Source organism: Haemorhous mexicanus, chromosome 36 (genome assembly GCF_027477595.1).
Source record: "Haemorhous mexicanus isolate bHaeMex1 chromosome 36, bHaeMex1.pri, whole genome shotgun sequence".
NCBI lineage: Eukaryota > Metazoa > Chordata > Aves > Passeriformes > Fringillidae > Haemorhous > Haemorhous mexicanus.
The window spans coordinates 144,024-167,461 of record NC_082376.1 but is presented as its reverse complement, the minus strand read 5'-3'; the positions used below and the strand labels follow the sequence as shown (position 1 = coordinate 167,461).

Here is a 23,438-nt window from a genome sequence, read left to right as displayed (position 1 = left end):
GGTTCCTAAACCCCCCAAAATGTTCCTAAATCCCCAAAAACCTTCCCAAAGCCCCCAAAACTGCTCCTAAATCCCCAAAACCATCCCCAAATCCCAGTTTTTCCCCAGGATCCATCACCACGATGAGCTCCAGTCCGTGGTCCCTCAACACCTTCACCTCCAATTTCCCCAAAAATGCTCCCAAACCCCCAAAACCGCTCCTAAATCCCTTAAATTGATCCCAAATTCCCCCCAGAAATGTTCCTAAATCCCCCAAAAACGTTCCCAAATTCCCCAAAACCATCCCCAAATCCCAGTTTTTCCCCAGGATCCATCACCACGATGAGCTCCTGGCCGTGGTCCCTCAACACCTTCACCTCCAATTTCCCCAAAACCGCTCCTAAATCCCCCAAATCATCTCCAAATCCCCCAAAATGTCCCTAAAGCCCCTAAAAATGTTCCTAAATCCCCCAAAAACGTTCCTAAATCCCCCAAACCATCCCCAAATCCAGTTTTTCCCCCAGGATCCATCACCACAATGAGCTCCTGTCCATGGTCCCTCAACACCTTCACCTCCAATTTCCCCCAAACCGCTCCTAAACCCCCCAAATCACCCCTAAACCCCCCAAAAGGTTCCTAAACCCCCCAAAATGTTCCTAAATCCCCAAAAACCTTCCCAAAGCCCCCAAAACTGCTCCTAAATCCCCAAAACCATCCCCAAATCCCAGTTTTTCCCCAGGATCCATCACCACGATGAGCTCCAGTCCGTGGTCCCTCAACACCTTCACCTCCAATTTCCCCAAATTGTTCCTAAACCCCCAAAACTGCTCCTAAATCCCCCAAAAGGTTCCTAAATCCCTCAAATTGATCCCAAATCCCCCAGAAATGGTTCCTAAATCCCTCAAAAACGTTCCTAAATCCCCAAACCATCCCCAAATCCCAGTTTTCCCCAGGATCCATCACCACGATGAGCCCCTGGCCGTGGTCCCTCAACACCTTCACCTCCAATTTCCCCAAAACCGCTCCCAAACCCCCCAAAATCACCTCTAAACCCCCCCAAAAATGCTCCTAAACCCCCCAAAATGTCCCTAAATCCCCCCAAATGTTCCTAAATCCCCCAAAAATGTTCCTAGATCCCCCAAAACCATCCCCAAATCCCAGTTTTTCCCCAGGATCCATGACCACGATGAGCTCCAGTCCGTGGTCCCTCAACACCTTCACCTCCAATTTCCCCCAAACTGCTCCCAAATCCCCCAAAAATGCTCCTAAATCCCCCAAATCACCTCCAAATCTACCAAAAAGGTTCCTAAATCCCTCAAAAACGTTCCCAAATCCCCCAAAACCATCCCCAAATCCCAGTTTTTCCCCAGGATCCATCACCACGATGAGCCCCAGTCCTTGGTTCCTCAACACCTTCACCTCCAATTTCCCCAAAACCGCTCCTAAACCCCCAAAACCGCTCCTAAATCCCTCAAAAATGTTCCTAAATCCCCCAAAATGTTCCCAAATCCCCCAAAAATGTTCCCAAATCCCCAAAACCATCCCCAAATCCCAGTTTTTCCCCAGGATCCATCACCACGATGAGCTCCTGGCCGTGGTCCCTCAACACCTTCACCTCCAATTTCCCCAAAATCGCTCCTAAATCCCCCAAATCACCTCCAAACCCCCCAAAATGTCCTTAAATCCCCCAAAATGTTCCTAAATCCCCCAAAATGTTCCCAAAGCCCCCAAAAATGTTCCTAAATCCCCAAAACCATCCCCAAATCCCAGTTTTTCCCAGGATCCCTCACCACGATGAGCTCCAGTCCGTGGTCCCTCAACACCTTCACCTCCAATTTCCCCCAAACCGCTCCCAAATCCCCCAAAACTGCTCCTAAACCCCCCAAAATGTCCCTAAACCCCCCAAAATGTCCCTAAACCCCCCAAAACGTCCCTAAGTCCCCTGTGCTGTGGCAGGGTTCATCACGATGACGCCCCAGCTGTTCATCAATTACAAGCTGCAGTCGGTGGCGCACCTGCCCTGGCGCATGCTCACCTACAAGGCCCTCAACACCTTCATCGACGACCTGTTCGCCTTCGTCATCAAGATGCCCATGATGTACAGGATAGGCTGCCTGAGGGATGGTAAGGGGAATTTGGGATTTTTTTTGGAATTTTTGGGACAATTTTGGGGATTTTTGGGATTTTTTTTTGAATTTTTGGGGGAATTTTGGGGGTTTTGGGAGGAATTTTGGGGTTTCCGGGTGGAATTTTGGAGATTTGAGAGGCAGTTTTGGGGGTGTCAGGAGAAATGCCCATGATGTACAGGATAGGCTGCCTGAGGGATGGTAAGGGGAATTTGGAATTTTTTTTTGGAATTTTTGGGACAATTTTGGGGATTTTTGGGATTTTTTTTGGAATTTACGGGGGATTTTGGGGGAATTTTGGGAGAATTTTGGGGTTTTTGGGGGGAATTTTGGAGATTTGAGAGGCAGTTTTGGGGTGTCAGGAGAGATGCCCATGATGTACATGATAGGCTGCCTGAGGGATGGTAAGGGGAATTTGGGGGGAATTTGGGGATTTTTGGGATTTTTTTGGGAATTTTTGGGACAATTTTGGGGTTTCCAGGTGGAATTTTGGAGATTTGAGAGGCAGTTTTGGGGTGTCAGGAGAGATGCCCATGATGTACAGGACAGGCTGCCTGAGGGATGGTACAGGGGATTTTGGGGTGAATTTGGGGATTTTTGGGATTTTTTTGGGAATTTTTGGGACAATTTTGGGGTTTTTGGGGAGAATTTTGGGGTTTCCAGGTGGAATTTTGGAGATTTGAGAGGCAGTTTTGGGGTGTCAGGAGAGATGCCCGTGATGTACAGGACAGGCTGCCTGAGGGATGGTACGGGGAATTTGGGGTGAATTTGGGGAGTTTTGGGATTTTTTTGGGAATTTTTGGGGGGAATTTTGGGGTTTTTGGGGGAATTTTGGAGTTTCCAGGTGAAATTTTGGAGATTTGAGAGGCAGTTTTGGGGTGCCAGAGGAGATCCTCTGATGTGCAGGACAGGCTGCCTGAGGGATGGTAAGGGGATTTTGGGGATTTTGGGGATTTTTTTTGGAATTTTTGGGACAATTTTGGGGGTTTTTGGGGGAATTTTGGGGTTTTTGGGGGGAATTTTGGGGTTTCCAGGTGGAATTTTGGAGATTTGAGAGGCAGTTTTGGGGTGTCAGGAGAAATGCCCATGATGTACAGGACAGGCTGCCTGAGGGATGGTAAGGGGAATTTGGGGGGAATTTGGGGAGTTTTGGGATTTTTTTTGGAATTTTTGGGACAATTTTGGGGATTTTTGGGATTTTTTTTTGAATTTTTGGGACAATTTTGGGGATTTTTGGGATTTTTTTTTGAATTTTTGGGACAATTTTGGGGTTTCCGGGTGGAATTTTGGAGATTTGAGAGGCAGTTTTGGGGTGTCAGGAGAGATGCCCATGATGTACAGGATAGGCTGCCTGAGGGATGGTAAGGGGAATTTGGGGTGAATTTTGGGATTTTTGGGATTTTTTTTGGAATTTTTGGGATTTTTTTGGGGTTTTTGGGAGGAATTTTGGGGTTTCCAGGTGGAATTTTGGAGATTTGAGAGGCAGTTTTGGGGTGTCAGGAGAGATCCTCTGATGTACAGGACAGGCTGCCTGAGGGATGGTACAGGGGATTTTGGGGTAAATTTGGGGATTTTTGGGATTTTTTTTTGAATTTTTGGGACAATTTTGGGGTTTTTGGGACAATTTTGGGGTTTCCAGGTGGAATTTTGGAGATTTGAGAGGCAATTTTGGGGTGTCAGGAGAGATGCCCATGATGTGCAGGACAGGCTGCCTGAGGGATGGTACAGGGGGTTTTGGGGGGAATTTGGGGAGTTTTGGGATTTTTTTGGGGATTTTTGGGATTTTTTTTTGGAATTTTTGGGACAATTTTTGGGGTTTTTGGGAGGAATTTTGGGGTTTCCAGGTGGAGTTTTGGAGATTTGAGAGGCAGTTTTGGGGTTCCAGAGGAGATCCTCTGATGTGCAGGACAGGCTGCCTGAGGGATGGTACAGGGGATTTTGGGGTGAATTTGGGGATTTTGGGGAATTTTGGGGATTTTGGGGGATTTTTTTTGGAATTTTAGAGGGATTTGGGGGGAATTTTGGGAGAATTTTGGGGTCTCCAGGTGGAATTTTGAGGTTGCAGAGGAGATGCCCGTGGTGAACAGGACAGGCTGCCTGAGGGATGGGATGGAGGAATTTTGGGATTTTTGGGAATTTTTTAGGAATTTTGGGAATTTTTGGAGGAATTTTGGTGGATTTTGGGGTAATTTTTGGGAGAATTTTGGGGTTTCCAGGTGGAATTTTGGAGATTTGAGTGGGAATTTTGGGGTTTCAGAAAGGGAATTTTGGAGATTTGAGGCAGAATATTGAGATTCCAAACCACCCCCAAATTTCCCCAAATAACCCCCAAAATAACCTCAAATAAACCCCAAATCTCCCCAAATTCCCCCAAATATTCCCAAATTTCCCTAAATTTCCCCAAATATTCCTGAATTTCCCTAAAACAGCCCCAAAAAATTCTCGAATTTCCCAAATTTTCCCCTGAATTTCCCCAATTTTCCCCGAATTTCCCCGAATTTTCCCAAAATGACCCCAAATATTCCCAAATTTCCCCAAAATAACCCCAAATTTCCCCGAATTTCCCCAAAATGACCCCAAATATTCCCAAATTTCCCCAATTTTCCCCCAATTCCTCCAATTTTTCCCTGAATTTCCCAAAATATTCCCAAATTTCCCCAAAATAACCCCAAATAAAACCCAAATTTTCCCATTTTTCCCTGAATTTCCCCAAAATAACCCCAAATCAACCCGAATTTCTCCAAAATGACCCAAAATCTCCCCAATTTTTCCCCGAATTTCCCCAAATTTCCCCCAAATAACCCCAAATTTCCCCGAATTTCCCGAAAATGACCCCAAATCTCCCCAAATTTCCCCAATTTTTCCCCAAACTTCCCCGAATTCCCCCCAAAATCTTCCCGAATCTCCCCAAAATGATCCCAAATTCCCCGAATTTCCCCAAATCTCCCCAAATTCCCTCAAATCTCCCCTAATTCCCCCCAAATGACCCCAAATCTCCCCGAATTTCCCCCAAATTCCCCCAAATCTCCCCGAATTTCCCCCAAATCTCCCCAATTTCCCCCAAATCTCCCCGAATTTCCCCCAAATTCCCCCAAATCTCCCCGAAATCTCCCCGAATTTCCCCAAATCTCCCCAATTTTCCCCCAAATCTCCCCGAATTCCCCCCAATTCTCCCCAATTTTTCCCCGAATTTCCCCCAAATCTCCCCAAATTCCCCCCAATTCTCCCCAATTTTTCCCCGAATTTCCCCCAAATCTCCCCTAATTCCCCCCAAATGACCCCAAATCTCCCCGGATTTCCCCCAAAACTCCCCAAATCTCCCCGAATTCCCCCAAAATCTCCCCGAATTTCCCCAAATCTCCCCAATTTTCCCCCGAATTTCCCCCAAATCTCCCCTAATTCCCCCAAATGACCCCAAATCTCCCCAATTTTTTCCCCCAAATTCCCCCAAATCTCCCCGAATTTCCCCCAAATCTCCCCGAATTTCCCCAAATTCCCCCAAATCTCCCCGAATTTCCCCAAATTCCCCCAAATCTCCCCGAATTCCCCTGAAATCTCCCCGAATTTCCCCAAATCTCCCCGAATTCCCCCCAATTCTCCCCAATTTTTCCCCGAATTTCCCCCAAATCTCCCCAAATCTCCCCGAATTTCCCCAAATTCCCCCAAATCTCCCCGAATTTCCCCCAAGTCTCCCCAAATCTCCCCAAAATTCCCCCAAATGACCCCAAATCTCCCCGAATTTCCCCCAAATTCCCCCAAATCTCCCCGAATTTCCCCCAAATCTCCCCAAATTCCCTCAAATCTCCCCGAATTTCCCCGCAAATTCCCCCAAATCTCCCCTAATTCCCCCCAAATGACCCCAAATCTCCCCGAATTTCCCCAAAATAACCCCAAATAATTCCCGAATTTCCCCCATATCTCCCCAAATCTCCCCGAATTTCCCCCAAATTCCCCCAAATCTCCCCGAATTCACCCCAAATCTCCCCAATTTCCCCCAAATCTCCCCGAATTTCCCCCAAATTCCCCCAAATCTCCCCGAAATCTCCCCGAATTTCCCCAAATCTCCCCAATTTTCCCCCAAATCTCCCCGAATTCCCCCCAATTCTCCCCAATTTTTCCCCGAATCTCCCCAAATTCCCCCAAATCTCCCCGAATTTCCCCCAAATCGCCCCCCAATCTCCCCAAATCTCCCCAAATTCCCCCAAATCTCCTCGAATCTCCCCGAATTTCCCCCAAAATTACCCCAAATCTCCCCGAATTTCCCCAAATCTCCCCGAATTTCCCCCAAATGACCCCAAATCTCCCCGAATTTCCCCAAAATAACCCCAAATAATTCCCGAATTCCCCCATATCTCCCCAAATCTCCCCGAATTTCCCCCAAATTCCCCCAAATCTCCCCGAATTTCCCCAATTTTTCCTCGAAATTCCCACAAATTTTCCCCGAATTTCCCCCAAATCTCCCCGGATTACCCCAAATCTCCCCGAATTTCCCCAAATTCCCCCGAATTCCCCCCAAATCTCCCCGAATCTCCCCCAAATCTCCTCGAATCTCCCCAAATCTCCCCAAAATTCCCCCAAATTCCCCCAAATCTCCCCAAATTCCCCCAAATCTCCCCGAATCTCCCCCCAAATCTCCCCGAATCTCCCCCCCAAACGACCCCGAATTCCCGGAATTTCCCCCCAATTTTCCAGACGTGGTGTTTTTCATCTACCTGTACCAGCGCTGGATTTACCGCGTGGACCCCACGCGCGTCAACGAATTCGGCGGCACCGGCGAAGCCCCCGCGCCCCCCCCGGGCTGCCCCTCCCCCACAGCGCTGCCCCCCGCCCCTCCCCCAGCCCCCCCCAAACCCCCCCAGGACAAGAAGGAGGATTAAAGCCCCTCCCCCCCCCCCACACACACCCGCGCGGGTTCCAGAACTTTCCCCCGATTTGGGGGGGGGGAGGGGGGCGGTGGGGGCGGGGCCCCTCCCGCTGCTCCCGCGTTCCCATTGGCCAGCCGGGATTTTGGGAAGGGGGAGGGGAGGGGAGGGTGGGGGAGGGGTTAGGGGTGGGGGGGGGGTTGTCACCTCCTCCCCTCCCCCCCCCCCTCTGGCGGTGTCCGGTGTCACCTCCCGGTGTTGTCGCGTCCCTGTCGTGCTCCATCCATCCCATCCGTGTCCGCTGTGGTAGGAAAAGTGTCCGCGGAGCCATAAAGAGCTGATCTCACCCCAAAAATAGCCCGAATTTTGGTTTCTTGGGGGGGGGGTCCCGTTTTTGGGGGGACTTATTCCTATTTTTGGGGGAATTATTCTCATTTTTGGGAGGATTATTCCCATTTTGGGGGGATTATTCTCATTTTTTGAGGAATTATTCTCATTTTTGGGAGGATTATTCTCATTTTTGGGGAATTATTCCCATTTTGGGGAATTATTCCCATTTTTGGGAGGATTATTCTCATTTTTGGGGAATTATTCCCATTTTTGGGAGGATTATTCCCATTTTTGGGAGGATTATTCATATTTTTGGGGGGATTATTCTCATTTTTTTTGGGGATTATTCCCATTTTTGGGAGGATTATTCTCATTTTGGGGGGATTCTTCTCATTTTTTTGGGAGAATTATTCTCATTTTGGGAGGATTATTCCCATTTTTGGGGAATTATTCCCATTTTTGGGAGGTTTTCCCATTTTTGGGAGGATTATTCTCATTTTGGGGGGATTATTCCCATTTTGGGGGGTATTATTCCCTTTTTTGGGAGGTTTTCCCATTTTTGGGGAATTGTTCCCATTTTTGGGAGGATTATTCATATTTTTGGGGGGACTTTTCCCATTTTTGGGGGATTAGTCCCAATTTTGGGGGATTATTCTCATTTTTGGGGGGTTAGTCCCATTTTTGGGGGAATTACTCCCATTTTTGGGGGATTATTCTCATTTTTGGGGCGGATTATTCCCATTTTTGGGGAGATTTTTACCACTTTTGGGGAATTTTTCCCATTTTTGGGGGGATTATTCCCGGTAATTTTGGGGGGGGTCCCGGGGGTCTCTCCGTGCCCCCCTCCCCCTCCTCCCGCCAGTCACGTGTCTCGAGCAGCGGCCCCGCCCCCTCACGTGTCCCAGCACCGGCCCCGCGGCCGCACGTGGCCCGCGGAGGGCACGTGACCTGGAACGGGCGATCCCATTGGTCGATGGAGCTGTCTGTCAAACCTAAGGGGCGGGATGTGGGTGGGGCTTGGGGAGGCCGCGATTTGCCTCCGCTCCCGGTACCGGGAACGGCACCGGGACCCCCGAACTGGACGGGGACCGGAACCGGGAGCACCGAACGGGACCGGGACCGGAACCCCCTGACCGGGACCGGAACCGGGACCGGGACCGGGACCCCCGAACGGGACCGGGATCGGCATCCTCGAACGGGACCGGGACCTCCTGACCGGGACCGGGATCCCCGAACGGGACCGGGATCGGCATCCTCGAACGGGACCGGGACCCCCTGGCCGGGACCGGAACCGGGACCGGGACCCCCGAACGGGACCGGGATCGGCATCCTCGAACGGGACCGGGACCCCCTGGCCGGGATCGGGATCCCCGACCGGGACTGGGACCGGAACCGGGACCCCCTGACCGGGACCGGGATTGGGACCCCCTAACCGGGACCGGGATTGGGACCTCCGAACGGAACCGGGACCGGAACCCCCTGACCGGGACCGGGATTGGGACCCCTGAACGGGACCGGACCGGGATTCACTGACTGAGACCGGCACCGGCACCGGCGATCCACGGATCCGAGCCCCTGACCGGGACCGGGACCAGGACCGGGACCGGGACCGAGACCGGGACCGGGACCGGATCTTCCTGACCCGGACCGCAGCCTCTGGATCAGAACCCCCTGACCGGGACCAGCCCTTCCCTGCCCGGCACCGGAGCCCCCGGGCGGGGACCGAGAGCGGAGTCCCGGGGCGGGACCCTCCGGCCGGTACCGGTAGCGGAGCCCCTGGGACTCCCTGACCGGTACCGGTACCGGACCGGGCCCGACCGCAGCGGTACCGGAGCCAGGCAGGTATGGGGTGGGGGACAGGGGGGATTTGGGGACAAGCGACATTTGGGGAGCACAGGGGACATCGGGAGGGGGGGGTCCACGCCCCCGCTCGCTGTCCCCGTCGCCAGCCCCGCTGTCACCGGGCCACCCCCCCCAGGGTCCCCGTGTCCCCGATGCCGGACGAGCCGGGGGTGGCCCCGGTGTCCCCCCTGTCCCCGCCGCCCCCGGGGACCCCCCGGAAAGGGGCGCGGCCCCCCCCCGGGCAGCGACTCCGAGCACGACTCGGGATTCTCCGGTAGGCGGGAGCGAGGCCCGGCCCGGGGGTTCCGGTCCCGGGGGTCCCGGTCCCGGGGGTTCCTTCCGTCCCTGGTCCTGGTCCCGGGGTCCCGTGCCGGCGGTCCTGTCCCTTGTCCCGGTTCCGGTCCTGGGGATCCGGGTCCCGGTCCCGGGATCCCGTCCCGGGGGTCCCGTCCCTGGTCCCGGGGTCCCGTCACTCGTCCCGGTCCTCGGGTCCCGGTCCTGGGGGTCCTGTCCATTGTCCCGGTTCCTTGTCCCGAGGGTTCCGGTGTCCCGGTCCCGGGGGTCTCGTCCAATATCCCGCTCCGGGATCCCGTCCCGGGGGTCCGGGACACGGTCCTGGGGTCTTGTCCCTTGTCTCGGTCCCTTGTCGCGATCCCGGAGTCCCGTTCCTCATCCCGGTGGTCCCGGTCCCGGGGATCCGGTCCTTTGTCCCGGGGTTCCGTTCCTCATCCCGGGGGTTCCGTCCCTTGTCCCGGTCCCGGGGTTCCATCCATCGTCCCGGTCCCTTGTCCCGGTCCCGGGGTTCCATCCATCGTCCCGGTCCCTTGTCCCGGTCCCGGGGTTCCATCCATCGTCCCGGTCCCTTGTCCCGGTCCCGGGGATCCATCCATCGTCCCGGTCCCTTGTCCCGGTCCCGGGGTTCCATCTATCGTCCCGGTCCCTTGTCCCGGTCCCGAGGTTCCCGTCCTTCATCCCCGGGGTCCCGTCCCTCGTCCCGGACTCATTCCCTCCCCGGCAGATTCCGGTTCCGAACACCTGGGCAGGTGCGAGGGGACGGACCCGGAGGGGCCGACCGGGCCCGACCGCGCCCACCGGGAACCCACCTGCCTCGGCCACGCCCCCCCGGGGCAGCAGGTAACCGGGATCGGTACCGGGATGAATCAAATCCCGATGGTTCCGGTACCGGGCTGTCCCAAACCCCCTGATTCCGGTACCGGGCTGTCCCAAACCCCGTGGTTCCGGTACCGGGATAGTCTGGATCCCGTGATTCCGGTACCGGGCTGTTCTGGATCCGTGAGGATCTGGTACCGGGCTGTTCCAAATCCCAAACCCCAATGATTCCGGTACCGGGCTGTCCCAAACCCCGTGGTTCCGGTACCGGGCTGCTCCGTGCCTCTGTCCCCGGTCCCTTTTGTCCCCTCCTGACCCTCCCGTGTCCCTCCCGCAGCCCCCGGGAGCCGCTCGGGACCCGCGGCCCCTCCTGCTCCTGCTGCGCCCCCCGCCCGCCGCCGTGCCCGGTCCGGACGGGACTCCCCGGTGCCCTCCGGTGCCACCGGCTGTCCCCGCGGAGCTGTCGCCGTGTCCCCGGAGCTCCCCGCCGCTCCGCTCTCCGCCTGTCGCCGTGCCCGGTCCGGACAGGACCCGGCGGTGCCCTCCGGTGCCACCGGGTGTCCCCGCGGAGCTGTCGCCGTGTCCCCGGAGCTCCCCACCTCTCCGCTCTCCGCCTGTCGCCGTGCCCGGTCCGGACGGGACCCGGCGGTGCCCTCCGGTGCCACCGGGTGTCCCCGCGGAGCTGTCGCCGTGTCCCCGCGGGGCGCTGCTGGCGGCGCTGGCTCTGCGCACCGGGGCCCTGCTCCGCCACAACCGGCGCACGCAGGGCGACATCGCGACACTGCGGCGACACACGCGGCTGCTGGCCCGGGCCACCCGCGACCCCCGCGTGTGGCCCCGCCTGTGTCACCTGCTGGGCCACCCCGCGGGAGCCCCCGGGAGTCACCGGGAGCCGCCGGGGGGGGGTGGGGAATAAAGGGGTGGCACCGAGGTGGCTCTGAGTGTTCGGTGGCGTTTGGGGACATCCCTGGCTCCTTGTCCCCTACCCCTGGTGGCCCTTGGGGTCCCCCCGGTGTCCCCGGGGTCGCTCTCGCTGCCGCATCCCTGACCGGGGAGGTCACGGGGGGAGTTTGGGACCCCCGGGCTGTCATTGTCACACAGGGGGGCGTGGTCTTTCATCCATAGCCACGCCCACCGGCGCGCGGCGGGCCCGCCCTTTCCTATTGGGGGGAATTGTTTGATTGGCAGTGCAGCGGTCCAATCGTGAGGGAGAGAGTCGGTCACGCCCCTTCCGCGGTACCGGAGCGCGCGCGGAGGCTCCGGAACGCCAGAACCGAACCCGGGACCCTAAAACCGAACCCGGGACCTCGATAACGAACCCGGGATCCCACGGAACCTTCCCCGGGATCCCAGAACCGGCCCCAGGACCCCCGGGACGCCCCGGAACCGACCCCGGCATCCCCGAACCGGCCCCGGGATTCCGGAACCGACCCCGGGACCCCCGAACCGTCCCCAGACCCCCCCGCGCCTCGCCATGGACCCGGACCCGGACCCAGACCCGAATCCCGGAGCCAACACCGAGCCGGCACCGGGAGCGGGGGGGAAGCGGCGGCGGTTCACGGTTCGGCAGGAGGGTCCCGACGAAGCCCCGGTACCGGCGGTGGCGGGAGGGGAACCGGGGACCGGGAACGGGGAACCGGGGGTGGTGACCGGGAACGGGACCGGGGACCGAACGGGGGACCGGGAAAGGTCGTGGGGGTGGCCCCGGTGTCCCCGCGGGTGACCGGAGGTGTCCCGGTGTCACCGGAGCTGTTCCGGTGTCCTCCTGGGTGACCGGAGCTGTCCCGGTGCCCCCGCGGGTGACCGGAGGTGTCCCGGTGTCACCGGAGCTGTCCCGGTGTCCCCGCGGGTGACCGGAGGTGTCCCGGTGTCACCGGAGCTGTCCCGATGTCCCCGCCAGGTCCCGTCGCTGTTCAGAGCCTCGGCCGCGCCCCCTCCGGTGCCGGTGCCGGTGCCGGTTCCGAGTTCTTACGCTGAGTTCGTGGTGAGGGGCTCGGGGGGAACCGGGAAGGACCGGGAGCAGAACCGGGACCGGGAGCAGAACCGGGACCGGGAGCAGAACCGGAACCAGAACCGGGATCAGGACCAGAACCGGAACCGGGATCCCGGACCCACCGGAACCGCCCCCTCGGGACCCCTCCCGGGACCTCCGGGACCCCTCGCGACCGCCGGGGACCGGGACCGGGATCAGAACCGGGACCAGGAGCAGAACCGGGATCAGAACCGGGATCAGGACCGGAACCGGGACCAGAACCGGGATCCCGGACCCACCGGAACCGCCCCCTCGGGACCCCTCCCGGGACCTCCGGGACCCCTCGCGATCGCCGGGGACCGGGACCAGGACCAGAACCGGGACCGGGACCAGAACCGGGACCAGAACCAGGAGCAGCCCCGGGAGGCGCCGGCCCTGCCCGTGCTCAAACCGGGCACCAAGAGCAGCAGCATCATCGTCAGCCCGCGCCAGGTGGGCGGGGCCATGTCGCGACATGGGCGGGAGCTGTCCCTCCATATCACAGGGGGGCGGGGCCATGTCGCGACGTGGGCGGGGGCTGTCCCTCCACATCACAGGTGGGCGGGGCCATGTCGCGACATGGGCGGGGGCTGTCCCTCCATATCACAAGGGGGCGGGGCCATGTCGCGACATGGGCGGGGCTGTCCCTCCGTATCACAGGGGGCGGGGCCATGTCGCGACATGGGCGGGGGCTGTCCCTCCACATCTCAGGTGGGCGGGGCCATGTCGCGACATGGGCGGGGGCTGTCCCTCCACATCACAGGGGGCGGGGCCATGTCGCGACATGGGCGGGGGCTGTCCCTCCATATCACAGGGGGCGGGGCCATGTCGCGACATGGGCGGGGGCTGTCCCTGATCCGGTGGGGCCGGGCTCATGTCGTGACATTGAGGGGGGGGTGTGTCCTGATCCCGATATCGCGGGTTGGGCACTCATGTCGCGACATGGGCGGGGTCTGTGCCTGGGCTGGAGCTCGTGTCGCGACACGTGGGGTGTGTCCCGGAGCTCATGTCACGATATGGGGGGCGTGTCCCTGGGCTCGGGGGCGTGTCCGCAGGCTCATGTCGCGACCCGGGGGGCTCATGTCGCGACCCGGGGGGCTCATGTCGCGACACGGGGGGCTCATGTCGCGACCCGGGGGGCTCATGTCGCGACCCGGGGGGCTCATGTCGCGACACGGGGGGCTCATGTCGCGACACGGGGGGCTCATGTCGCGACACGCCCCCTCCCCAGCGCGGCAATCCCGTGCTGCGCTTCATCCGCAATGTCCCCTGGGAGTTCGGGGACGTCGGCCCCGACTTCGTCCTGGGCACCTCCAGCTGCGCCCTCTTCCTCAGGTGAGACCCCCAGGTGTGCCCAGGTGTCCCCAGGTGTCCCTCAGGGTCCCCAGGTGTGCCCAGGTGCGCCCAGGTGTCCCCTCGGTGTCCCCAGGATGTCCCCAGGTGTGCCCAGGTGTCCCCAGGTGTATCCCTAGGTGTCCCTCAGTGTCCCCAGGATGTCCCAGGTGTGCCCAGGTGTCCCCAGGTGTGCCCAGGTGTATCCCTCAGGGTCCCCAGGATGTCCCCAGGTGTCCCCTTGGTGTCCCCAGGTGTGCCCAGGTGTCCCCTCAGTGTCCCCAGGTGTATCCCTAGGTGTCCCCAGGTGTCCCCTCAGTGTCCCCAGGATGTCCCCAGCTGTCCCCAGGTGTGCCCAGGTGTCCCCTCAGTGTCCCCAGGTGTCCCCTCAGCATCCCCAGGATGTCCCCAGGTGTCCCCTTGGTGTGCCCAGGTGTCCCCAGGTGTGCCCAGGTGTATCCCCAGGTGTCCCTCAGGGTCCCCAGGATGTCCCCAGGCGTCCCCTCAGGGTCCCCAGGATGTCCCCAGGTGTCCCCTCAGTGTCCCCAGGTGTGCCCTCAGTGTTCCCAGGATATTCCCAGCTGTCCCCAGGATGTCCCCAGGTGTCCCCTCCGTGTCCCCAGGTGTCCCCTGAGTGTCCCCACCTGTCCCAGCCTCAGGTACCACCACCTGCACCCCGAGTACATCCACGAGCGGCTGCGGGCGCTGGGGCGGAGCTTCGGCCTCCAGGTGCTGCTGCTGCAGGTGGACGTGGTGAGGTGGCCCTGGCACTGTCACCTTGTCACCTTGTCACTGTCACCTACGCACTGTCATTGTCATTGTCACTGTCACCATCATTGTCACCTTGTCACTGTCACTGTGTCCATCCCTGTCCCCTCCCTGTCCCCTCCAGGTGCTGCTGCTGCAGGTGGACGTGGTGAGGTGGCCCTGGCACTGTCACTGTCACCTTGTCACTGTCACCTTGTCACTGTCTCTCCTCCGCTGTCCATGTCCCTTCTGTCCCCTCACCTGTCCCTGTCCCCGTCTCACCTGTCCCTGTCTCACCTGTCCCCGTCTCACCTGTCCCTGTCCCCTTACCTGTCCCTGTCCCCGTCTCACCTGTCCCTGTCTCACCTGTCCCTGTCTCCTCTGTCCCCATCTCACCTGTCCCCATCTCACCTGTCCCCATCTCACCTGTCCCCGTCTCACCTGTCCCTGTCCCCATCTCACCTGTCCCCATCTCACCTGTCCCTGTCCCCGTCTCACCTGTCCCCATCTCACCTGTCCCTGTCTCACCTGTCCCTGTCCCCATCTCACCTGTCCCCATCTCATCTGTCCCCATCTCACCTGTCCCTGTCCCCGTCTCACCTGTCCCTGTCCCCATCTCACCTGTCCCCATCTCATCTGTCCCCATCTCACCTGTCCCTGTCTCACCTGTCCCCGTCTCACCTGTCCCCTTCTCACCTGTCCCCGTCTCACCTGTCCCCGTCTCACCTGTCCCCATGTCCCCATCTCACCTGTCCCCGTGTCCCCGTCTCACCTGTCCCCGTCTCACCTGTCCCCGTCTCACCTGTCCCCATGTCCCCATCTCACCTGTCCCCGTGTCCCCGTCTCACCTGTCCCCATCTCACCTGTCCCCATCTCACCTGTCCCCGTCTCACCTGTCCCCGTCTCACCTGTCCCCATCTCACCTGTCCCCATCTCACCTGTCCCCGTGTCCCCACAGCGTGACCCCCACCAGTCCCTCAAGGACCTGGCCAAGGTTTGTCTGCTCACGGACTGCACCCTGCTGCTGGCCTGGAGGTACGGCTGTCCCCGGTGTCACCGGTGTCCCCAAATGTCCCCAATGTCCCCAGTGTTACCAGTGCCCCCAGTGTCACCAGTGTCCCCAGTGTCCCCAGTGCCACCAGTGCCCCCAAATGTCCCCAAATGTCCCCAGTGTCCCCAAATGTCCTCACTGTCCCCAATCCCCTGAGTCCCCAATCCCCCCAATGTCCCCAAATGTCCCCAATCCCCCAACATGCTCAGTGTCCCCAAGTGTCCCCAATGTCCCCAGTACCCCCAGTGTCCCCAATCCTCCCAAATGTCCCCAATGCCCCAAATTTCCCCATGTCCCCAATGTCCCCAATGTCCCCAAGTATCCCCAATCCCCCTCAGTGTCCCCATGTCCCCAATTCCCCCCAGTGTCCCCATGTCCCCAATCCCCCCAGTGTCCCCAAGTGTCCCCAAAGTCCCCAACATCCCCAATCCCCCCAATCCGCCCAATGTCCCCAATGTCCCCAACCCCCCCAATGTCCCCAATCCCCTCAATGTCCCCAATCCCCCCAATGTCCCCAGTGTCCCCAATGTCCCCAGTCCGCCCAATGTCCCCGATGTCCCCAATGTCCCCAACCCCCCCAAGTGTCCCCAACCCCCCCAGTGTCCCCAATGTCACCAGTCCCCCCAGTGTCCCCAACCCCCCCAGTGTCCCAATGTCCCCAATCCCCCCAATGTCCCAAATCCCCCCAATGTCCTCATGTCCCCAATCCCCCAAGTGTCCCCAACCCCCCCAGTGTCCCCAACCCCCCCAGTGTCCCAATGTCCCCAATCCCCCCAATGTCCCCAATTCCCCCAATGTCCCCAACATCCCCAATCCCCCCAATGTCCTCATGTCCCCAATCCCCCAAGTGTCCCCAACCCCCCCCAGTGTCCCCAACCCCCCCAGTGTCCCAATGTCCCCAACCCCCCCAGTGTCCCAATGTCCCCAACCCCCCCCAACATCCCCAATCCCCCCAATGTCCTCATGTCCCCAATCCCCCCAGTGTCCCCAACCCCCCCAGTGTCCCAATGTCCCCAATCCCCTCAATGTCCCCAATTCCCCCAATGTCCCCAATTCCCCCAATGTCCCCAATTCCCCCAATGTCCCCAACATCCCCAATCCCCCCAATGTCCCCAATCCCCCAAGTGTCCCCAACCCCCCCAGTGTCCCCAACCCCCCCAGTGTCCCAATGTCCCCAACCCCCCCCAACATCCTCAATCCCCCCGATGTCCCCAATGTCCCCAATCCCCCAAGTGTCCCCACCCCCCCCAGTGTCCCCACCCCCCCCAGTGTCCCCAGTGTCCCCACTGTCCCCACGGCAGCGCGGAGGAGGCCGGCCGTTACCTGGAGACCTTCAAGTCCTACGAGCAGAAGCCGCCGGACCTGCTGAAGGAGCGCGTGGAGCAGGACTTCCTGTCCCGGGTCCGTGTCCCCAAGTGTCCCCAAGTGTCCCCAAACGTCCCCAAAAGCGTCCCCAGGTGTCCCCTGACCGATGCCACCCCCCCAGGTGACAGACTGCCTGACCAGCGTCAAATCCGTCAACAGGACGGACGCCCTGAGCCTGCTGGGGACCTTCGGGGTGAGTGGTGGCACTTGGGGACATCGGGGGCGCCTGCCACCCCCCCCAGCCTGGGTCACCCTCCCCACGGGTTTGTCACCTCGGTGTCCCCTCCCCGCAGTCGCTGGCGGCCGTGGCGGGGGCGTCCCGGGAGGATCTGTCCCTCTGTCCTGGCGTGGGACCCCAGAAGGTGAGGGACATTTGGGGACATTGGGGACATTGGGGGGATTGGGGACACTGGGGACACTGGGGGGATTGAGGACATTGGGGAGATTGGGGGGATTGGGGGGATTGGGGACATTTGGGACATTTGGGACATTTGGGGGATTGGGGACACTGGGGACATTGGGGACACTGGGGACACTGGGGACACTTGGGGACAGTGGGGACATTGGGGACACTGAGTGTCCTCCTGTCCCTCTGTCCTGGTGTGGGACCCCAGAAGGTGAGGGACAGAAAGGGACAGGTCTGGGCACATTGGGGACATTGGGGGGATTGGGGACATTGGGGACACTGGGGACATTGGGGGGACTGGGGACATTGGGGGGATTGGGGACACTGGGGACATTGGAGGCTTTGGGGACACTGGGGACACTGAGGGGACTGGGGGCACTGAGGACATTGGGGACACTGGGGACATTGGTGACACTGGAGACATTGGGGACATTGGGGACACTGGGGACATTGGGGGGATTGGGGACACTGGGGACATTGGGGACATTGGGGACACTTGGGGACATTGGGGGGATTGGGGACCTTGGAGGCTTTGGGGACACTGGGGACACTGGAGGCACTGGGGACATTGGGGACACTGGGGACACTGGGGACATTTGGGGACATTGGGGACACTAGGGACATTGGGGACACTGGGGACACTTGGGGACACTGGGTGTCCCTGTGTCCCCAACCAGGCCAAGCGTCTCTTCGATGTCCTGCACGAGCCTTTCGTCAAGACGCCGCCATGAGCCCCAAAATCCTCCAAAATCACCCCAAAAACGCCACAAAATCCCCACCAAAAAAACCCCAAAATTCCAAACATTCCCCCAAAAATCCCCAAAGCCCCAAAAACGCCTCCGAAATCCCCCCAAAAATCCCCAAAAAATCCCAAAATCCCCCCAAAAATCCCCCAAAATCCCCTAAAAAAATCTCACAAAAATCCCCACCAAAAAAATCCCCAAAATCTCCCCGAAATTCCCCAAAAAATAAAAAAAATTCCTAAAAATCCCAAAAAATCCCAAAATCCCCCAAAACAATCTCCCAAAAATATCCCCCGAAGTCCCAAAAAAATCCCCCAAAATCCCCTAAAAAAAAATCACAAAAATCCCCCAAAAATCCCCACCAAAAAAATCCCCAAAATCTCCCCGAAATTCCCCAAAAAATAAAAAAAAATCCCTAAAAATCCCCAAAAATCCCAAAATCCCCCAAAACAATCTCCCAAAAAATCCCCCAAAATCCCTCAAAACCCCAAAAAAATCCCCCAAATCCCCTAAAAAAATCTCACAAAAATCCCCCAAAAATCCCCACCAAAAAATCCCCAAAAAATAAAAAAATTCCCCAGAAATCCCAAAATTCCCCAAAACAATCTCCCAAAAATATCCCCCCAAATCCCTCAAAACCCTAAAAAAATCCCCCAAAATCCTCTAAAAAAAATCTCACAAAAATCCCCCAAAAATCCCCACAAAAAAATCCCCAAAATTCCCCAAAAAATAAAATAATTTCCCTAAAAATCCCAAAATCCCCCAAAACAATCTCCCAAAAATATCCCCCAAACCCCCAAAAAATCCCCCAAAATCCTCTAAAAAAATCTCACAAAAATCCCCCCAAAAAAATCCCCAAAATCTCCCCGAAATTCCCCAAAAATAAAAAAAATCCCTAAAAATCCCAAAAAATCCCCAAAAATCCCAAAATCCCCCAAAACAATCTCCCAAAAATATCCCCCAAAACCCCAAAAAATCCCCCAAAATCCCCTAAAAAAATCTCACAAAAATCCCCCCAAAATCCCCACAAAAAAAATCCCCAAAATCTCCCTGAAATTCCCCAAAAATAAAAAAAATTCCCTAAAAATCCCCCCAAAAAATCCCAAAATCCCCCAAAACAATCTCCCAAAAATATCCCCCGAAATCCCAAAAGAATCCCCCAAAATCCCCTAAAAAAATCTCACAAAAATCCCCACCAAAAAAAAATCCCCAAAATCTCCCCGAAATTCCCCAAAAAATAAAAAAAAATCCCCCAAAAATAAAAAAAATTCCCCAAAAAATCCCAAAATCCCCCAAAACAATCTCCCAAAAATATCCCCCCAAAATCCCTCAAAACCCCCAAAAAAATCCCCCAAAATCCCCTAAAAAAAATCCCCCAAAAATCCCCACAAAAAAAATCCCCAAAATCTCCCCGAAATTCCCCAAAAAATAAAAAAAAATCCCCAAAAATCCCAAAAAATTCCCCCAAAATCGCCCAAAAGCTCTCCCAAAAATCTCCCAAAAATATCCCCCCAAATCCCTCAAAACCCCAAAAAATCCCCCAAAATCCCCTAAAAAAATATCACAAAAATCCCCACCAAAAAAATCCCCAAAATCTCCCCGAAATTCCCTAAAAAATAAAAAAAATTCCCTAAAAATAAAAAAAATTCCCCAAAAAATCCCAAAATCCCCCAAAACAATCTCCCAAAAATATCCCCCGAAATCCCAAAAAAATCCCCCAAAATCCTCTAAAAAAATCTCACAAAAATCGCCCAAAATTCCCCACAAAAAAAATCCCCAAAATCTCCCCGAAATTCCCCAAAAAATAAAAAAAATCCCAAAAAATCCCCAAAAATTCCCCCAAATTCTCCTTTTTGATGGTAATAAAGGACATTTAATGGTGGCCCAGGTGACAAAAGTGACAAAGTGCCACCGCCGGGCTCACTCCTGCCCCTCCTCCCTCTTCTGCTTCTTCCTCTTCTTCCTCCTCTTGGGCTCCTCGGGGGCCGCCCGGGGGGGTCCCGGCCCCTCTGTCCCCTCTGTCCCCTCCCTGGGTGGCACTGTCCCCTCGGCTGTGGCCGTGTCCCCAAGTGCCACCCTCGGTGTCCCCTCCCCCGGGCCGGGGGTGGCCCCGAAGCTGCGGGTGATGCTCAGGGACCCCCGCAGGGGGGGGGCGCAGCCCAGGGACCCCCCTGGGGACAGCGGGGACAGCAGCAGGGGACAGTCCCCTCCCCCGGCCGGGCCACCCCGCAGCACGTAGAGCTCGGTGGCCTCGGTGTCGTTGTCACCGTCGGTGGTGGCACCTGGGGCGGGGCGGAGCCGCTCGAGGCCGGTCAGGGGCACCGGGCAGCCCTCGAGGCTGGGGGGACACGGGGACAGTGACAAAGGGACACGCCCGGTGGCACTGTCACCCCCACAGTGGCATTGTCACCCCCCCACAGTGGCATTGTCACCCTGACAGTGACAAAGGGACACGCCCGGTGGCACTGTCACCCCCACAGTGGCATTGTCACCCCCCCCACAGTGGCATTGTCACCCTGACAGTGACAAAGGGACACGCCCGGTGGCATTGTCACCCCCCCACAGTGGCATTGTCACCCTCCCATTGGCATTGTCACCCCCCCACAGTGGCATTGTCACCCTGACAGTGGCACCAGTGACAGTGACAAAGGGACATCCCCGGTGGCACTGTCACCCCCACAGTGGCATTGTCACCCTCCCATTGGCATTGTCACCCTCCCATTGGCATTGTCACCCTGACAGTGGCACCAGTGACAGTGACAAAGGGACACCCCCGGTGGCATTGTCACCCCCCCACAGTGGCATTGTCACCCCCCCATAGTGGCATTGTCACCCTGACAGTGACAAAGGGACAGCCCCGGTGGCATTGTCACCCCCACCATAGTGGCATTGTCACCCCCCCCACAGTGGCATTGGCACCCTGACAGTGACAAAGGGACAGCCCCGGTGGCACTGTCACCCCCACAGTGGCATTGTCACCCTGACAGTGACAAAGGGACAGCCCCGGTGGCACTGTCACCCTCCCATTGGCATTGTCACCCTCCCATTGGCATTGTCACCCTGATAGTGGCACCAGTGACAGTGACAAAGGGACACCCCCGGTGGCATTGTCACCCCCCCCACAGTGGCATTGTCACCCTGACAGTGACAAAGGGACAGCCCCGGTGGCACTGTCACCCTCCCATTGGCACTGTCACCCTCCCATTGGCATTGTCACCCTGATAGTGGCACCAGTGACAGTGACAAAGGGACACCCCCGGTGGCACTGTCACCCCCCCACAGTGGCATTGTCACCCTGACAGTGACAAAGGGACATCCCCAGTGGCACTGTCACCCCCACAGTGGCATTGTCACCCCCCCACAGTGGCATTGTCACCCTGACAGTGACAAAGGGACATGTCCGATGGCATTGTCACCCCCCCATTGGCATTGTCACCCTGACAGTGGCACTGTCACCCCCCCACAGTGGCATTGTCACCCTGACAGTGACAAAGGGACAGCCCCGGTGGCACTGTCACCCCCACCATAGTGGCATTGTCACCCCCACAGTGTCACTGCCACCCCCCCAGTGTCACTGTCACCTCCATCCCAGAGTCACTGCCATCCCCAGTGTCACTGCCACCCCCCAGTGTCCCCCCCAGTGTCACTGCCACCACCCCAGTGTCACTGCCACCCCCCCAGTGTCACTGTCACCTCCATCCCAGTGTCACTGCCATCCCCAGTGTCACCGTCACCCCCATTCCCAGTGTCACTGCCACCCCCCATGTCCCCCCCAGTGTCACTGCCACCCCCATCCCAGTGTCACTGCCACCCCCCCAGTGTCACTGTCACCCCCCAGTGTCACTGCCACCCCCCCAGTGTCACCGTCACCCCCATCCCCAGTGTCACTGCCACCCCCCATGTCCCCCCCAGTGTCACTGTCTCCCCCAGTGTCACTGTCACCCCCCCAAGTGTCACTGTCACCCCCATCCCAGGGTCACTGCCATCCCCAGTGTCACTGTCACCCCCCCATGTCCCCTGTCCCCCCCCCAGTGTCACCTTTGGGGACAGAAGTCAGCGGGGGCGCGGATCAGCCACAGCTCCGTCTGGGGACCCCCAGTGTCACTGTCACCCCCCCCAGTGTCACTGTCACCCCCCCAGTGTCACTGCCACCCCCCATGTCCCCCCCCAGTGTCACTGCCACCCCCCCAGTGTCACTGTCACCCCCACCCCAGGGTCACTGTCACCCCCCCAGTGTCACTGTCACCCCCCCATGTCCCCTGTCACCCCCCCAGTGTCACTGCCACCCCCCAGTGTCACCTTTGGGGACAGAAGTCGGCGGGGGCGCGGATCAGCCACAGCTCCGTCTGGGGACCCCCAGTGTCACTGTCACCCCCCCAGTGTCACTGTCACCCCCCATCCCAGTGTCACTGCCATCCCCAGTGTCACTGTCACCCCCCCAGTGTCACTGCCACCCCCAGTGTCACTGCCACCCCCCCAGTGTCACTGTCACCCCCTCCATGTCCCCTGTCCCCACCTTTGGGGACAGAAGTCGGCGGGGGCGCGGATCAGCCACAGCTCCGTCTGGGGACCCCCCATGGGGACCCCCCCGGGCGCGACCTCGAACTCGGGGGGACACCGGAACCGGGGGGATGGCCCTGGGGACACAGCGGCTGTCACCTCGGCTGTCACCTCAGGGGGTGGCCCTGGGTCCCCTCTGTGTCCCCTCAATGTCCCCGTGACACCCCAATGTCCCTCCCGTGTCCCAGTGTCCCCCCAGTCGCCTCCCCTCTGTCCCCTAGTGTGACCAATGTCCCCCAGACCCCCAAATGTCCCCCACAGTGTCCCCAAAGTCCCCCCAATGTCCCCAAAGCCCCCGCAGTGTCCCCAAAGCCCCCCCAATGTCCCCAATGTCCCCCCAATGTCCCCACGTGTCCCCCCGCGCATCCCCGTCCCCACAATGTCCCCAATCTCCCGCCACATCCCCGCGCCTCCACCATCCCCAGACCCCCCCAATGTCCCCAAAGCCCCCCCAGTGTCCCCCCAATGTCCCCCCAATGTCCCCAAAGCCCCCGCAGTGTCCCCAAAGCCCCCCCAATGTCCCCAATGTCCCCCCAATGTCCCCACGTGTCCCCCCGCGCATCCCCGTCCCCCCCATGTCCCCAATCTCCCGCCACATCCCCGCGTCCCCCATCACCCCCAGACCCCCCCCAGTGTCCCCAATGTCCCCCCAGTGTCCCCAAAGCCCCCCCAATGTCCCCAATGTCCCCCCTTGTCCCCCCTCACCCTCCATGCCGCCACCTCGTGCCCCCCTGGCTCCTCCCCCCCCCGTCCCGCCGTGCACTTGGTACAATCCTGGGCGGGGCTAAACAGGCGCGGTTACACCCAAACCACGCCCTTTTATCCATAAATGGGCATGGGCGTGGCCTCTCGCTGGCGGCCCCGGCGGCATTTAAAGGTACAGCGACCCCCGGAACGACCCCGGCCCGGGGGGCGCGGGGGGGACACCGGGGCCGTGCGGGGGGGTCGGGGGGCACCGGAGGAGGCGGGGCGGA

At 58.6% G+C, this 23,438-nt stretch overlaps 4 protein-coding genes across 9 annotated transcripts in view; 3 read left to right on the top strand and 1 right to left on the bottom strand.

Annotated features, from left to right (window-relative positions):
- CLPTM1 (CLPTM1 regulator of GABA type A receptor forward trafficking) overlaps positions 1-6,997 on the top strand; it is a 21,113-nt gene extending 14,116 nt beyond the window's left edge. Inside the window, 3 exon segments of the mRNA XM_059872475.1 lie at positions 236-239; positions 1,936-2,103; positions 6,798-6,997. Coding sequence (XP_059728458.1) covers positions 236-239; positions 1,936-2,103; positions 6,798-6,982 — 357 coding nt within the window. The 3' untranslated portion in view covers positions 6,983-6,997.
- Positions 6,998-8,270: 1,273 nt separating this feature from the next.
- Positions 8,271-11,180, top strand: LOC132341148 (basic proline-rich protein-like). Its single transcript, XM_059872474.1, has 5 exons — positions 8,271-8,345; positions 8,951-9,122; positions 9,276-9,413; positions 10,158-10,273; positions 10,587-11,180. The coding sequence occupies exons 1-5, from the start codon at positions 8,271-8,273 to the stop codon at positions 11,163-11,165; spliced, it is 1,080 nt and encodes a 359-aa protein (XP_059728457.1). The 3' UTR covers positions 11,166-11,180.
- Positions 11,181-11,329: 149 nt separating this feature from the next.
- On the top strand, positions 11,330-19,786 carry ERCC1 (ERCC excision repair 1, endonuclease non-catalytic subunit). 6 transcript variants are annotated; one of them, XM_059872468.1, is made up of 10 exons: positions 11,330-11,840; positions 12,150-12,478; positions 12,611-12,713; positions 13,492-13,595; positions 14,246-14,345; positions 15,298-15,374; positions 16,692-16,791; positions 16,877-16,948; positions 17,049-17,117; positions 17,839-19,786. In XM_059872468.1, exons 1-10 carry the CDS (start codon positions 11,724-11,726, stop codon positions 17,890-17,892), a joined length of 1,125 nt encoding a protein of 374 aa, XP_059728451.1. In that variant the 5' UTR covers positions 11,330-11,723; the 3' UTR covers positions 17,893-19,786. The 6 variants fall into 6 exon arrangements, with proteins under 6 accessions (XP_059728451.1, XP_059728448.1, XP_059728446.1 ...); XM_059872465.1 differs by having other exon boundaries at positions 12,150-12,713; positions 14,252-14,321; XM_059872463.1 differs by having other exon boundaries at positions 12,150-12,713; positions 14,252-14,345.
- POLR1G (RNA polymerase I subunit G) lies at positions 19,755-23,301 on the bottom strand. The gene is made up of 3 exons (XM_059872469.1): positions 23,170-23,301; positions 22,421-22,541; positions 19,755-20,242 (listed from the first exon to the last, which is right to left on the bottom strand). Exons 1-3 carry the CDS (start codon positions 23,174-23,176, stop codon positions 19,825-19,827), a joined length of 546 nt encoding a protein of 181 aa, XP_059728452.1. The 5' UTR covers positions 23,177-23,301; the 3' UTR covers positions 19,755-19,824.
- Between the last annotated feature and the right edge of the window lie 137 nt (positions 23,302-23,438).